The sequence below is a fragment of the Myripristis murdjan genome, chromosome 22, assembly GCF_902150065.1.
Source record: "Myripristis murdjan chromosome 22, fMyrMur1.1, whole genome shotgun sequence".
In the NCBI taxonomy this organism is placed as follows: domain Eukaryota; kingdom Metazoa; phylum Chordata; class Actinopteri; order Holocentriformes; family Holocentridae; genus Myripristis; species Myripristis murdjan.
In genome coordinates, this window is record NC_044001.1 from 6970815 (window position 1) to 6983285 (window position 12471).

General features: G+C 42.1%; 1 protein-coding gene across 1 annotated transcript in view; it reads left to right on the top strand.

The window, feature by feature from the left end:
• galnt16 (UDP-N-acetyl-alpha-D-galactosamine:polypeptide N-acetylgalactosaminyltransferase 16) overlaps nt 1-12471 on the top strand; it is a 36842-nt gene that overhangs the window by 7803 nt on the left and 16568 nt on the right. Inside the window, exons 5-6 of the mRNA XM_030044864.1 lie at nt 5941-6006; nt 10193-10314. Coding sequence (XP_029900724.1) covers nt 5941-6006; nt 10193-10314 — 188 coding nt within the window. The remainder of the gene's footprint in view (nt 1-5940; nt 6007-10192; nt 10315-12471) is intronic.

Here is a 12471-nt window from a genome sequence, read left to right on the forward strand (position 1 = left end):
GTGAAATAAGACGACAATATAGGGGGACGATAATGTCAAGAGACAGAGAGGCTGAAGTTTGACATTACAGGAAATCAGAAATGTAATCAGAGGTGAGAACATCCGAAGGAATGGCCTATATTTTGGATAACTGATCAGTGAGGCTGCAGAGGGATGAAGCTGCCTGAACAACACAGGAAAAACAAGAAATAAACTGAAGGTGCTCCTTTAGAAATTGCTTCCTTTTTAACTAACTGATTACTGAGGGAATTGCATGTCTAATTTACCTTGACATCACAGAAAATTAGGAGCTGAATCAGAGCTAATAGCATCACTAGAGGCAGGTTATTTATTTATTTATTTATTTTTTACCAAAGAGATCAGGGTGCACAGCAGAATGAGTGGATAACCACATTCTAATAATTATTCCCCTTTGTCAGCATTAGGCAGCAGAATTACACAAGCCCATGCTTTACACCGTCCACAACACTTTCTCTAATTACCACCACATGCACCTTCTCAGAGCGGTGGCCTACATTCACACACTCCCTCAGACACACACACAAGCAGAGGTGTCAGAGCTGGTCAGACTTCTGAACAGTAGAGTCTCAGTGGCAGCAGCAGCAGGAGCTCTATTAGGTTGCTAATGCCTTGTTTTATTCTCGCTCTGCCAGTTTACCTGCGCCCGAGCTAAGCTGAGCTGAGCCGTAAATTAGCAGTGCAACTTAGGCCATGTCCACACTAAGCCGGGTAAATCTGAAAACGCATCTTTTCTGGCCTTACGACCTCAATAAGCCAGCGTTTCCCACCTGCAAAAGTGGGCCTTTTCAATATCATGCCCCCCAAAAACGTATTTTAATTTGATATTTGAACACGCTGGAGCTTTTTGGAAACCCCTCAGCTTTTTGAAAATGCCGTCATGTGATCTAAGCTGCTTGTCTCGTATCGAGCGTTTGCAGGCCGCGTGCTCCATAGGAGACCTTAAGCGTTTTGTTGTGTTTTTCGGTGTGAAAGCCACACTTTCGGAAAAACAGTCTGAAAATCCCAATGTGATGTCGTGTGGGTTCAAATCGATTAGTGCGGCTTTAGAGCCAGCCGAGTTAGAGAAATCATCCAGTACCCGAAAAATCCAGTTTGACTCCCACCGATGTGTCTGTCCCTGTCAAAATGTGCTGATGCAAGTTAAAGTTGAACTTTATTTAGAGGCTTTAATCACTCTTACAGTCTCAAAGAGCTTTACAGGCCCACAGTTTATGGAAAAAAGGGCAAGGTGCAAATGCCTCTACACTGCATTATCAGCTACCCTCTGCACTCTTACCCATCTAGTGCAATGTGTATAATTCTCTATATGAAATCTGATTTTGCACCTACATTTCTCCCAATCTCTTCTAGCTCACAACAGGGACTCCAATATTCAATATTATTTGCACTCAAAATGATTTCAAACATGTTTCAGATACAGTATGTGCTTTCGACAGTGGTAGCAGGTTGTTCAAATCCTTGGGTGAAAGTAGCGATGCCATAATGGAAAAATACTCCTGTAAAAGTCCTGCGTTCAAAATTAAGTGCAAGTGTTGCACTGTTGCTCCAAAAATGATACCTAAAAGAAAGAAACCTAAAAGAAATCACTGTGAAGAATCGTTCCTATCAGAGAGTTAAATTATTGATGCATTAACCCAAGAGAAGTATTTTAACGTTGTAGCCCTCACTGCTCCATATCCAGCTGTCTAGTTTACCCTCTAACAATGCATCAAATATGATTTTTTTTTTGCACAGAAAAACTTCTCCTGCAAAGTAACTAGTCAGTCGAGCGTCAGATAAATGTAGTGCAGGAAAAGGGAAAAATGGAAAAGTGCCAGTGCATCAAAATGGTCCTGAGGTACAGTACTGGAGGAAATGATCTTAGCTATTTTCCACGTCTGGTCTTTTGACTGAATCGAGGTGCCTCATCAAACACCAACCAAGCCAGCGGTGGATCATATTTCCATGTTATTTGTCATTGTGCTCGGGGCTAACGCTCGCTCAGCCGAGCTGCTGTGGGCGACAAAACGGTGACAGGCCGTCTCAGGTGAACGACACGAGGCTGATCGCTTTGTGTCATCGGTAACTCGTACAAAATGTAGGCCTCGGTCCAGACTGAACTGAAAAACTGTGACGCTTTTGCTGCTCACATCGATCAGAAAAGGACAGATCTGAGTCACATGTGAGAGGAAACAAAAACAATCACAATCATGACACTCTCAGCTGCAGATAATCATGAAAGTGCTTTAAAATAACAAAAAAAAAAAAAAGATAAATATTTTAAAGAGTTAACACCCAGTTAACAACTTACATCTGAATTTTTTTTTTGAATAAATAATCTAAATGTAAGAGCCTAAAATATCTTAAATATGTTAAATCCAATAATTAGCAGTCTTTTTTTTTTCCAAAATGCAATGGAAAGTTTCCTTTGGCAGCCAGTCCCCTCTTTAATTAATACAGAACATGGCTGGTAATGCAATATGAACAAAATGTTCTTTTTCTGCTTCATTAAACAGCGCAGGGCTTAATATCCATAACAGCTCATTTCTGGTTGTCCTTTCCCTCAACCTGCCCATTTATAGTTTTTATAGGATTTTAATTAGCTGTGTTCACACGGTAATGGGCTGATTTTGCTGATTTTCTAGTTTTGTTTATTTGTTTTGGTTTTTAGACTTGTCTGGAATTAAATTTCAGCTCTACCGCAAAAGCCCCCTCCATCTTAACAAGTCATTTCAGTGTTAAAATCTTCCTCGTAAACCAAGGTAATAAAAAATCTGTCAGCGGGATGAGATAATCCCACTTGTTTTCAGTGCTAATCAACTTGTTTCCAGAATTTTCTTGAATCAAGCGCCGTTGTCTTGATCCCTCGTGGGCTGATCCGCCTTATTTTGCCTTGTTTCAATATATTTCAGGTACTTAACAATCCCTGAAACGAGTGAAACTGCATCAGACTGGTCAGCTTGTTTTCACTTGCTCTGAGAAGAACAAGACTTTAACACTGAAGACGAGACTAAAGGGCTAGGAGATTTTTTTTTTTCCTGCGGTGATTACAGTGCAGCCGAGGCTCAGACAGCCGGTCAGGTGAGACAGTGAGAGTGTTTGACACGAGCAGACAGGCTGAGATGTGACCGGGCCAGGCGAGGCAGACGAGCTGCTGGGGGATCAGTAACAGGAGGAGGGATTGTCCTGCCTCGCTCTAATCCTGTTAAGGCTCGCCTTAATCGTGAGAGCACCGTCCTTAATCAAGGACAGTGATCTTTCCTGCAAGTCTAGATGACAGCATGTGAATCCAATAGTGCTTGAATGCACACATGGACACACACACACACACGTGCATGTACATGTACATGTGTGCAAATACACAAAATGCTCATGCTCAGATCCACATGTGCAATACAAAAGAGTCTGAAACAGCATTCAACCATCAAATGACTGAAACTCTTGAACTCCATTGAAATCCATACTAATTAACCCCTTAAACTCTGATTTCCCTTAAATGTCCTTCAATGCGCTTCACTGAACCTCCATCAGATTTACACTGCGTGAAATATTCAAAGCCAAGATGCAGTTGTTTTACGGCTGCATCATTACATCAAATCGAAAATATCGACGCGGTTTGTGCATCATTTTGTACACATCTTCCACTAATTCAGCAGGACATGTTTGGTATCATTGGAAAATGTGGGATGTCCTCTAGAATTTGAAACAAAGCTCAGCGGGTTTGACCAAACCTCGGACGCGCAGCGTGCATTCATAACGAGGAGCCCGCCGACCGGATCAGCAGGGTTCATGATTCATTTCTGTGGGTTTGCAGCTCTGTAAAGCAAATCCTACATCCCTCTGATGCACACCAACACCAAAAGCTCTCTCTCTCTCTCTCTCTCTCTCTCTCTCTCTCTCTCTCTCTCTCCGTCTCTTCTTCACACACACACACACATGCGCACACATTGCATGCATGCACACATGCACATACACACACACAGTCTGTCTAAAAGTGTACAACATCTGCTCAGTGGGTTTGATCTGTGACTTTCTGCTCTCTGTCCCTGAGTGGTTTACTTCTGAACCCCCCACCCCCACTCAGCACACACTGACACACACACACATACACACGCACACACCAGCTGTCCCCTCCTCAGGAGTTCCACTAATGCACTAATACACTCCGGCTCTCACGCACAGGTCCCCTGTCACACAGCACACATCAGCTTACACTCAGGCTACACACAAACAAACAGGTTTGTACACACAGCAAATTTCATCAGGGAGGATTAGAAGCCGTCATGCTTGTTTTCCTCGGCTCGAGTCCGGTAAGACCGCGTCTCTGCACGGGGATCTACTTGATCTAACCAGAAAGCCTCAGCAAGATTGCTCTCACACTCTGCTCCAGTACTAATCCTCTCAAGGGTGTATGTGTGTGTGTGTGTGTGTGTGTGTGTGTGGAAGAATACCTGTGTTTGTGTGTGTGGCTTTTCATCCTGATGTCTGTTCTTACAAATCAACAAAAGGTCCACGCCAGATATTGCTGATGTAACGTAACAGGGAGCAGACGATGGGAACGGCTCACTCTGGAGATTTGTTTATGGAACAAAGATTTTGAATTTAATTATCCGGTGAAATGTGGCCTTTTGTTTGAGCGCTCAGCGGATGAAAACTGCTGCTTTTTTGTGTGTGTGTGTGTTTACATCTTTCTAATTGTTTGCAGGGATATGATGGAGCAGTGATGGATGCTTTGTTTTGTCGTGATGCATTTAGATCAGATTGTAGTGCGCTGAATGTCATAAGCACTCTAAAACATCATACCAGCACACAATCCCAGCCTGCACGAGGCTTGGGCTGATATCCCATAATATTGAATATCGTGATACTTGCAGGCATATGCATTATTTTCTACAGCAACGGTTCTCAGCCTTTTTTTTTTGTCATGGACCCCCCAAAATACACACAAAATACACATCAAGGACCTTAATTTGATAAGGTGTTGTCTCAGGAATCCCCATTTGATAAGATTTAGTTAATCCATAACTGTTTATACTGCAGATTGTCAGATTAACAGTAAAGAGTGAAACCTGTAAACTGAAAAGTCATACATTCTCTCACTGGGATAACTTCTGCTTAATGGAATAATTGTGAAATTAAGATAATCTCCATTTTTCTGGGGGTCCCCTGGAAACCACTCAAAGACCCCTGTGAGTCCACGGACCCCAGGTTGAGAACCGTTGTCTTACGGTATTGAGCACTTATTGTTTAATTGAACTTAAAATTTGAGTTTGGCACCGCAGATGTGCATAATAACTATAATAAATGTGCATGAGTCATTTTGATTGCACACATGACAGTTTTGATTAATGTGCAAGTTAGTGCATCGAACATAATGCAGGAGATTTTAGAAGAAGAATTTAGATTAAAAAAAAAAAAAAAGCAAATAAGTAAATTTTTTGAAATGTCACACTGTGTTAATAACAGTCCACCCTCGAATAAAATAATGCATATCAAACATCATAATGTTTTAACAGGATAATATTGCACCTGCCTGTGTCTGTGCATGTATCTGTGCATAGACATGTGACAGAGTGTGTGTTTATATGTGTGTGGCACCTGCGTGTGAGTGTGTGTGTGTGTGTGTGTGTGTGTATGTGTGTGTGTGTGTGTGAGTGTACATGTGTGTGTGTGTGTGTGTGCAAGCAACCGTATCTGTGTTTGTCTTTGTGGCTGTGTGTGTTGTGCACCTGTGTAACTGTCTGGTTGTGACCCTGCCTAAGTGTGCATAAATCCATATAGTGGTGTGTCTGTGCTTGTGTGAATGTGTCTGTGAGTGTGTGTGTGTGTGCTTGTGTGTGAGCCAGCGTGTCAGACGGGGAGTGAGAAGGCATATTTTTTTCTCGTTTGTGTGTTCTGTTTCCACCATAACATCTCATCTCCTCTGCTCTCCTCCTCCAGCTGAGGACTGCCAGCTGCTCTCTCAGATCCCCAAAGTGCACTGCCTGAGGAACGGCAGGAGAGAGGGTGAGTGTGGAGGGCCGGGGCGGGCGAGGGGGGGCGAGGGAGGGTGAGGAGGGGGGGGTGATACAGGCTTAATGGAAAAGAGGGCACCAGACTTAAAAGCGCTACATGGAGAGTTTTCAAACACTGATACATCACTGTCGAAATTTGTTGTGATCTTTTGCTGTGAACAAATGAAAATGAGCAGCGTCTTTACCGGTGACCTCATACTCCGAAAAGAAAAATTCAGCCAATAAAACCCTAAAGAGAGATTCATTATGTTTCATTTAAGGTAATATGTTAGACAGCATCTCAACATAACCCCATCCCAAAGCCCCTGTTATAGCAGGAAAGACATCAAACGAAGGAAGTTTCATTTCACGGGGTCTTCAGGACTACATTTCCCACAAATCCAGTTTCTTGATGTCACAAAGGGAGTATTGCCTCCTGTCTTCCTTGAGTGAGGAAGGAAAACGTGTTGAAAGCGTTTTTTTTCTGTTTTGTGCCCTAAAGCAACACATCAGAATTCCCGGCAAATCTTTTAGTCTCACTTAAGACAATATGTCATCGTAATTAGATGATATATTATCATATGCTAAGATCAAATCCTCACATAAACCCCCCCCGCCCACACAAACGCTGTGCTTCTCCCTAACTAATGAATTCCATCCCAACGTGGTTTTGTAACAGGAAATACATCAAACAAAAGGGCGTTTCATGTCACGGGGTCTTCAGGACCACACTTCCCATAAATCCAGTTTCTAAATGTCACAATGGAAATATTGCTTCCTGTCTCTCTTCAAACTTTTTTTTTTTTTTTTTTTTTTTTTTTATCCCTCCCTCCACCAGCTGCCATTGTGGGAGGAACTGCACCCTCTTTCTGTTTTGCGCCCTAAAGCAATCCATCAGCTTTCATGGCAAATCCAACCTGCTGTCACACCATGTTAAATGCAGCGTAGAGCGCACCGGTTCTCAACCTGGGGTTCGAGACCCCCTATAGGGCTGCAATGTCACTTTTGGAGCGCTGTGGGGCAATTTATGACGTTTTTTTGCCATAAAAAATAATGTGCATGTGTATTTTTTCCGATTTTTGTGTCATTACTGCTTCATTTCTTACGAAGGTTTGACTCGTCTTAAGCCTGTGGGCCTCTACTGATAATTAGGCGAATGAAAACAAGCTTGGACTTCTCACCGTTCTGCATAATGCAGCCTGCGACGAGGGTTACGAGCCGGCATTGGCTCCTTTAAAGTGGTCATGAGTCATTTAGCTGGAGAACTGGTGCAGAGGCCAGTCTTCTTGGTGATTATCTTGTTTGTTTACAGTAATTACGCTAATGTAACACTGATGATTTATTGATGTCAAAATGTTGTGGATACTCTTAACAGGAGAAGAAAAACAAACTTGACAAAAAACAGAACAAAACTGTGGTTTATAAGAGCATTTTGCATGTAATCATAGATAATTACAGTCTTTGCTGTTCCTGCAGTGGTAATGTAAGGTGTGACGCTGAGCATCCCTTCACCAACATTTAAGCCTGAACATGATCATGTAGTTTTCATCACTATTCTGCAAAGTAGAAGTATCCAGCAAATATTGCCAGAATTGTATTTGCAAGCCGGATCTATCCAAAAACACACAAAAAAACATCATGTCAGTGCAGCATTCAGGAGCAATTTTACCCCTGTGCTGACAGTTTGGTGACCTACATCTAATGATTTATCATATTTTCTGGATAATAATAATAATACACTGTCAGTCAGCAGTCAGACATTCAGTGGATATAAGCAAGTTTGGAAGTTTTGTGTGCAGATGATATCCAATGCAGGGACTCGGGGTGAGTGAAGCGACGTCTTTGTGTTCCTAGGAGATGTTCCATTATTAAACCTGGTTGTGATTATATTTTCATTGTGTGCTGATCTCTGCTGTATTAATATGAACTGAATTATTAACCGTTCAAGTGAATTATTCAAACGTTTTTTAATTAAATGTCAGACTTGGGAGACGGGAAAAGAGAGCAGCCAACCTAAAAGGCACAGCTAAAACAGCGGCGTGCTGCTGATGCGTCCGTATGTCTGGCGATGAGGCCGACTGACTCAGGTTGCTGCTCTGCCTTGTAGCCCGAGGGCCTTTTTTTTTTTTTTTTTTTTTTTTTTTTTTTTGGCTTTCAAATCACAGGCTGACGTTTTATTATTTGCATGTTGGAACTGGGCCAGTTGTCGACTGGAAAGCCAGGTTACTTGAAACATGTCATGAGTGATGAGAGACTTAGGTGTGCCTTAGAAACTGTGTTAAAAAAAAAATAAATAAATAAAAATGTCACTATGTTCTGTTCATTAAGTACTGGAAATAAGTACATTTGTATAAGTAAATATCAATCAGTGTGGGTGACATTGGTGAAGTGGCATTGCAATTTACAGATTCACATTACAAACTGCAAACTGCACTGCAAAAAAAGCAGAATTTTCTTGAATCAAGTGTCATTTTCTTGACACTTGTGGGCTGATCTGCGTTATTCTGAGGTCTTTGTTTCAACAAAACCCTGAAACAAGCAAAACTTCATTGGAAACAAGTTGGATTATCTCATCCTAAACCGGCAGATCTTTTGTCACCTAAAACTTTACAGATTTTAACTCTGAACATGAGACTAAAATACTCGTGGATGGATATTTCTTGCAGTGTGACCAGCAACACTGACCTGAAGCGGCTCTCATCACCTTGTGTTAAATCCTGTTTATTCCACGCTGCTGTTTGAGGGTGTCGCAGAGAGAGAATAGAGCCTGCCTTGTTAGAACTTATTATAAACCGAAACTCCTCAATGAACTGAGGAATTTAGGTAAAAGGGCTTAAGAGAAAAACAAAATCTCTGCCTCCCCATCATTTATCTTCCTGAATCTTATTTTTCCACTCGGCTCACTCTGCGAGCTGTGAGAGCGCAGCAGAGAAAACGAATGATGAAATTCAGCTTTCTAATTAACCGGGGAGTTTAGATGAATAACGGGGGAAAAAAATAAAAAATGCAGCCTCCCCCACCAACCAACTTGTTAGATATAGGCAAATATAATAACATGCTATATATAAATCCACTTGGGTAAAAGAAATTGCCTGCAGTTTGTCATTAAATTGTTCAAATATGCAGCGGATTCAGTGGATTCTGTAATATTGAGCATTGTCTTTTCTAAAAGCACCACTTTTATGTTTCTGGCCTTCTAGCAAAACTCGATGTGACATTATTGGAATGAAAAAAATAATGAAATGCCTCTGCCTAATTACCTGTAGAGCTTGGATAAAACTAAAATGGGAAAAAACATACGCTTTTACACCCATTAAACCTCCCTCACCGATCGCTGTGTAGAATATAAATGAATCTATGATGAAAGCAAAACATGCAGGGTAGCCATAACAAGCCATAATAATGCCATTTCCTTTAAAATAAAGTACAAATTAGCAACTTTTTTGTACATGAAAGTAATGTTTAAGTGGGGCAAAAAGTAAAGAAGCTGTTTGTTGTCTACTCTAGAATAATCTGATGGAATTAACACTGGAATGAAACAGTGTTTTTCCCAAAATGCTACTTATCCGTTCTGTAGTAAACTTAAAGGTCACCTGTAAATATTCAAGAAAGAAGCAAAACAGCATTATTTTATACGAGGAGGTGTAGTGACTCATAACGTTAAAGGACAAATCCACCCAAAATCAGTGTTTAAAACCGCTATTTGTGATGTATCTTGAAAGTCCATCGTAGAAGAGGCAGCGATACCAGTTTCTCAGACCCAAAATGCAAGGCGAGCTGCAGGATGTTGAGCTTTGAGTGAGGGGCGCAACACAAAATTTCGCTCCTCCTGCTTGTACAAACCCACAGCTGAGTGCAACAAGCTCACGCCCGCTCTCTGGGGGGGTTATCGAAAGGCATTGTGGGAAACTAATGAGATCAGAAGTAGATGTGCAGGAGATGAGGCAGATTGCGGGATAGCGGGTGCACCAAATCATTAAATTACAACACTTAGCGTTATAAGTCATGCACTGAAACTCACAGATTGAATATACAGAGCGGTGCAAGAGCATCTGACTCATGATACTCTTTGTTTTCATGCATGCGGGGTTTCTGTAGTGGAGATTTCTCTTTGCGATAATGCCATTTCATTTTGTCAAGTGTCATAAAATGGTGGGGATTTTATTCTTGGAATGGGATTGTTTACCTCTTCCCTGCAGGTCTGATCCGGTCACGGGTTCGGGGAGCCAACACGGCCTCGGCCTCCATCCTGACCTTCTTAGACAGCCACTGTGAGGTGAACACCGACTGGCTGCAGCCCATGATCCAGAGAGTCAAGGAGGTACGGCCCGACCCCTGACTTCCCCCACCTCACTCATTCACACTCTTTAATTAGACACTTAATACAAACCATGCAGCGTGCACAAGCAAGCACACACACATGCACACACACACATATATATACATGGATGGTGAAAAATGACCTCCTGTCTGCTCACATCACGGTTAGAGATTATCTTTTGTTTGTTTGTTCCCATAATCTAAGATTTAAGTGAATTTCTATCCATCTCAGAATGAGTTAATCTGAATCAGTCAGTCTTAGTTTTATTTTAAATCATACTATGCATCACACACATCACATTTCACTTCTCCACTGTTGGAAACAGAAGAGGATTGTGCTGTTTCCCCAACCAGTTTATCGCCCACGCCTCAACTGTCTGTCTATTTTTTTTTGTTTGTTTGTTTTTTTAATCATTTTTATTTTTTACGATATTGGTTGTATGTTTTTTGTTGATGCAGTGGTTCGTGTGAGGTCGTCATTTTCTTCCACCACTGGCAGCGTTGTGCCACGTTTTCTACTCTTTCAGGCTATGAAGTCGGTTGTTTTTCTGATCAAAAACCTTTTTTTTTTTTTTTTTTTTTACACTGGGACACAATCCTAGTCTTGTCATACAGATTCCCACAAATCACCTACGAACACAGTGCTTGCAGTCACACATGAATATGCCACAACTCAACAAAAAGTAAAAATATTCTGTGATTTTCTGTTGTATTTTTTTGCTCCCTCGTTTTTTTTTTTTTTATTATTATTATTTCACAGCCATTTTACCAAGTGCATTTTTTGCCCCAAGCCCGCATTCATTTTTGTACTTGGCTCACACTGTCACACAGATTGTTTTTCTGTATCGATTTCACACTGTCATACAAGCGGCATACACAGAGACACATCAGCATTCACAAGCATGAACACTTACACACAGAGACCTGAGTGTCTGGTATTATGATGAAGTGAGATCTTGTTGTGGAAAGAGACCCTCATCACTCAGTAATGAGTAATAGTCTGTGTGCTGGCTGTCTCTCTCGCTCTCCCCTGAGAACGCTGCGCTGCAACTGGGCCATAACCAACACAGCTGCTCCCCAAACCCACTGCCATCCCCCCGTCACAGGCAAACCCTCCCAGCAACTCTGCAGAACTCGCCGTTTGATTCCACGAAATGTTTTTTTTCTTAATCATCTTCTTATTCTCCTCTCATCCACGCCCTCCCATTAAATCCCGATGAGTTTTGCCTCCAGAGTGCTCGATTTCCTCATCCACACAATTCCCCCCCTCCTCTCCCTCTGAGGAAGTCATACATCCGCCTTTGTCATCCCTTCCGCTTATAAAACTGTTTATTCTCAAGTCTGCGCCGTAAAGAAAGTTTATTCACACTAAATCAGCTTTCTTTCCCCTTTCCCCGCGTCTCTCTTTTTAGCTATAACCGCCTCTTCTGTCCCTTCAGCTCCCAAAAACTGCTGCACACACAGAAGACGTGCAGTGACAGAGCCCAAAATAGTTCATTTATAGGACACAACTCAGCCGGTTACTTGGATAGACAAAAGTCTGCTGTTGTTTATTCACCAGGCGCTACATTGCACTTCGCCCCCCAACTGTATATTCACAAGACACAAACTCAGAAAACTCTGCTGTTTATGCAGCAGACAGGCGCTGCCGTGCACAAACACTCGTACATTCAAACCACAGATTCAAAAGGCTCTACCGTACAAAAAAACCCCCCATCTTTTATTCAACAGACTGTACACATCGCCAGTGTATACACATCGTCTCGTACTCCCTCCGTCTTTCAGTACACACATCCCTGGCTTTGGGCAGCTGTGACTCATCCAGCTTGCATTACAGTCTTTTAGCATTCATGAGCGCACCAGGCTCAGTGATAATTTACCAGCTTCTCAGTCGGGCTGCTGCTGGTCCTGTATTCATTAATCTCTCTGCGACCACAGGCCCGATGTTCATGCAGCCTCCGAGAGACAGAATACTGATGCAGACTCACTATCCGCTGTGCTCTTTAGTGCAGCATGAAAAGGCAAACTGATTTCAGATTTCAGAGGCACTTTGCACCTTCAGGTCTGATATCTCTGACCTCAGGGCAGCGACGTACATTTAGGACTGATTCAGGTTGACACTCGGGATGCACGATAATATCAGCACATCATCGGCATA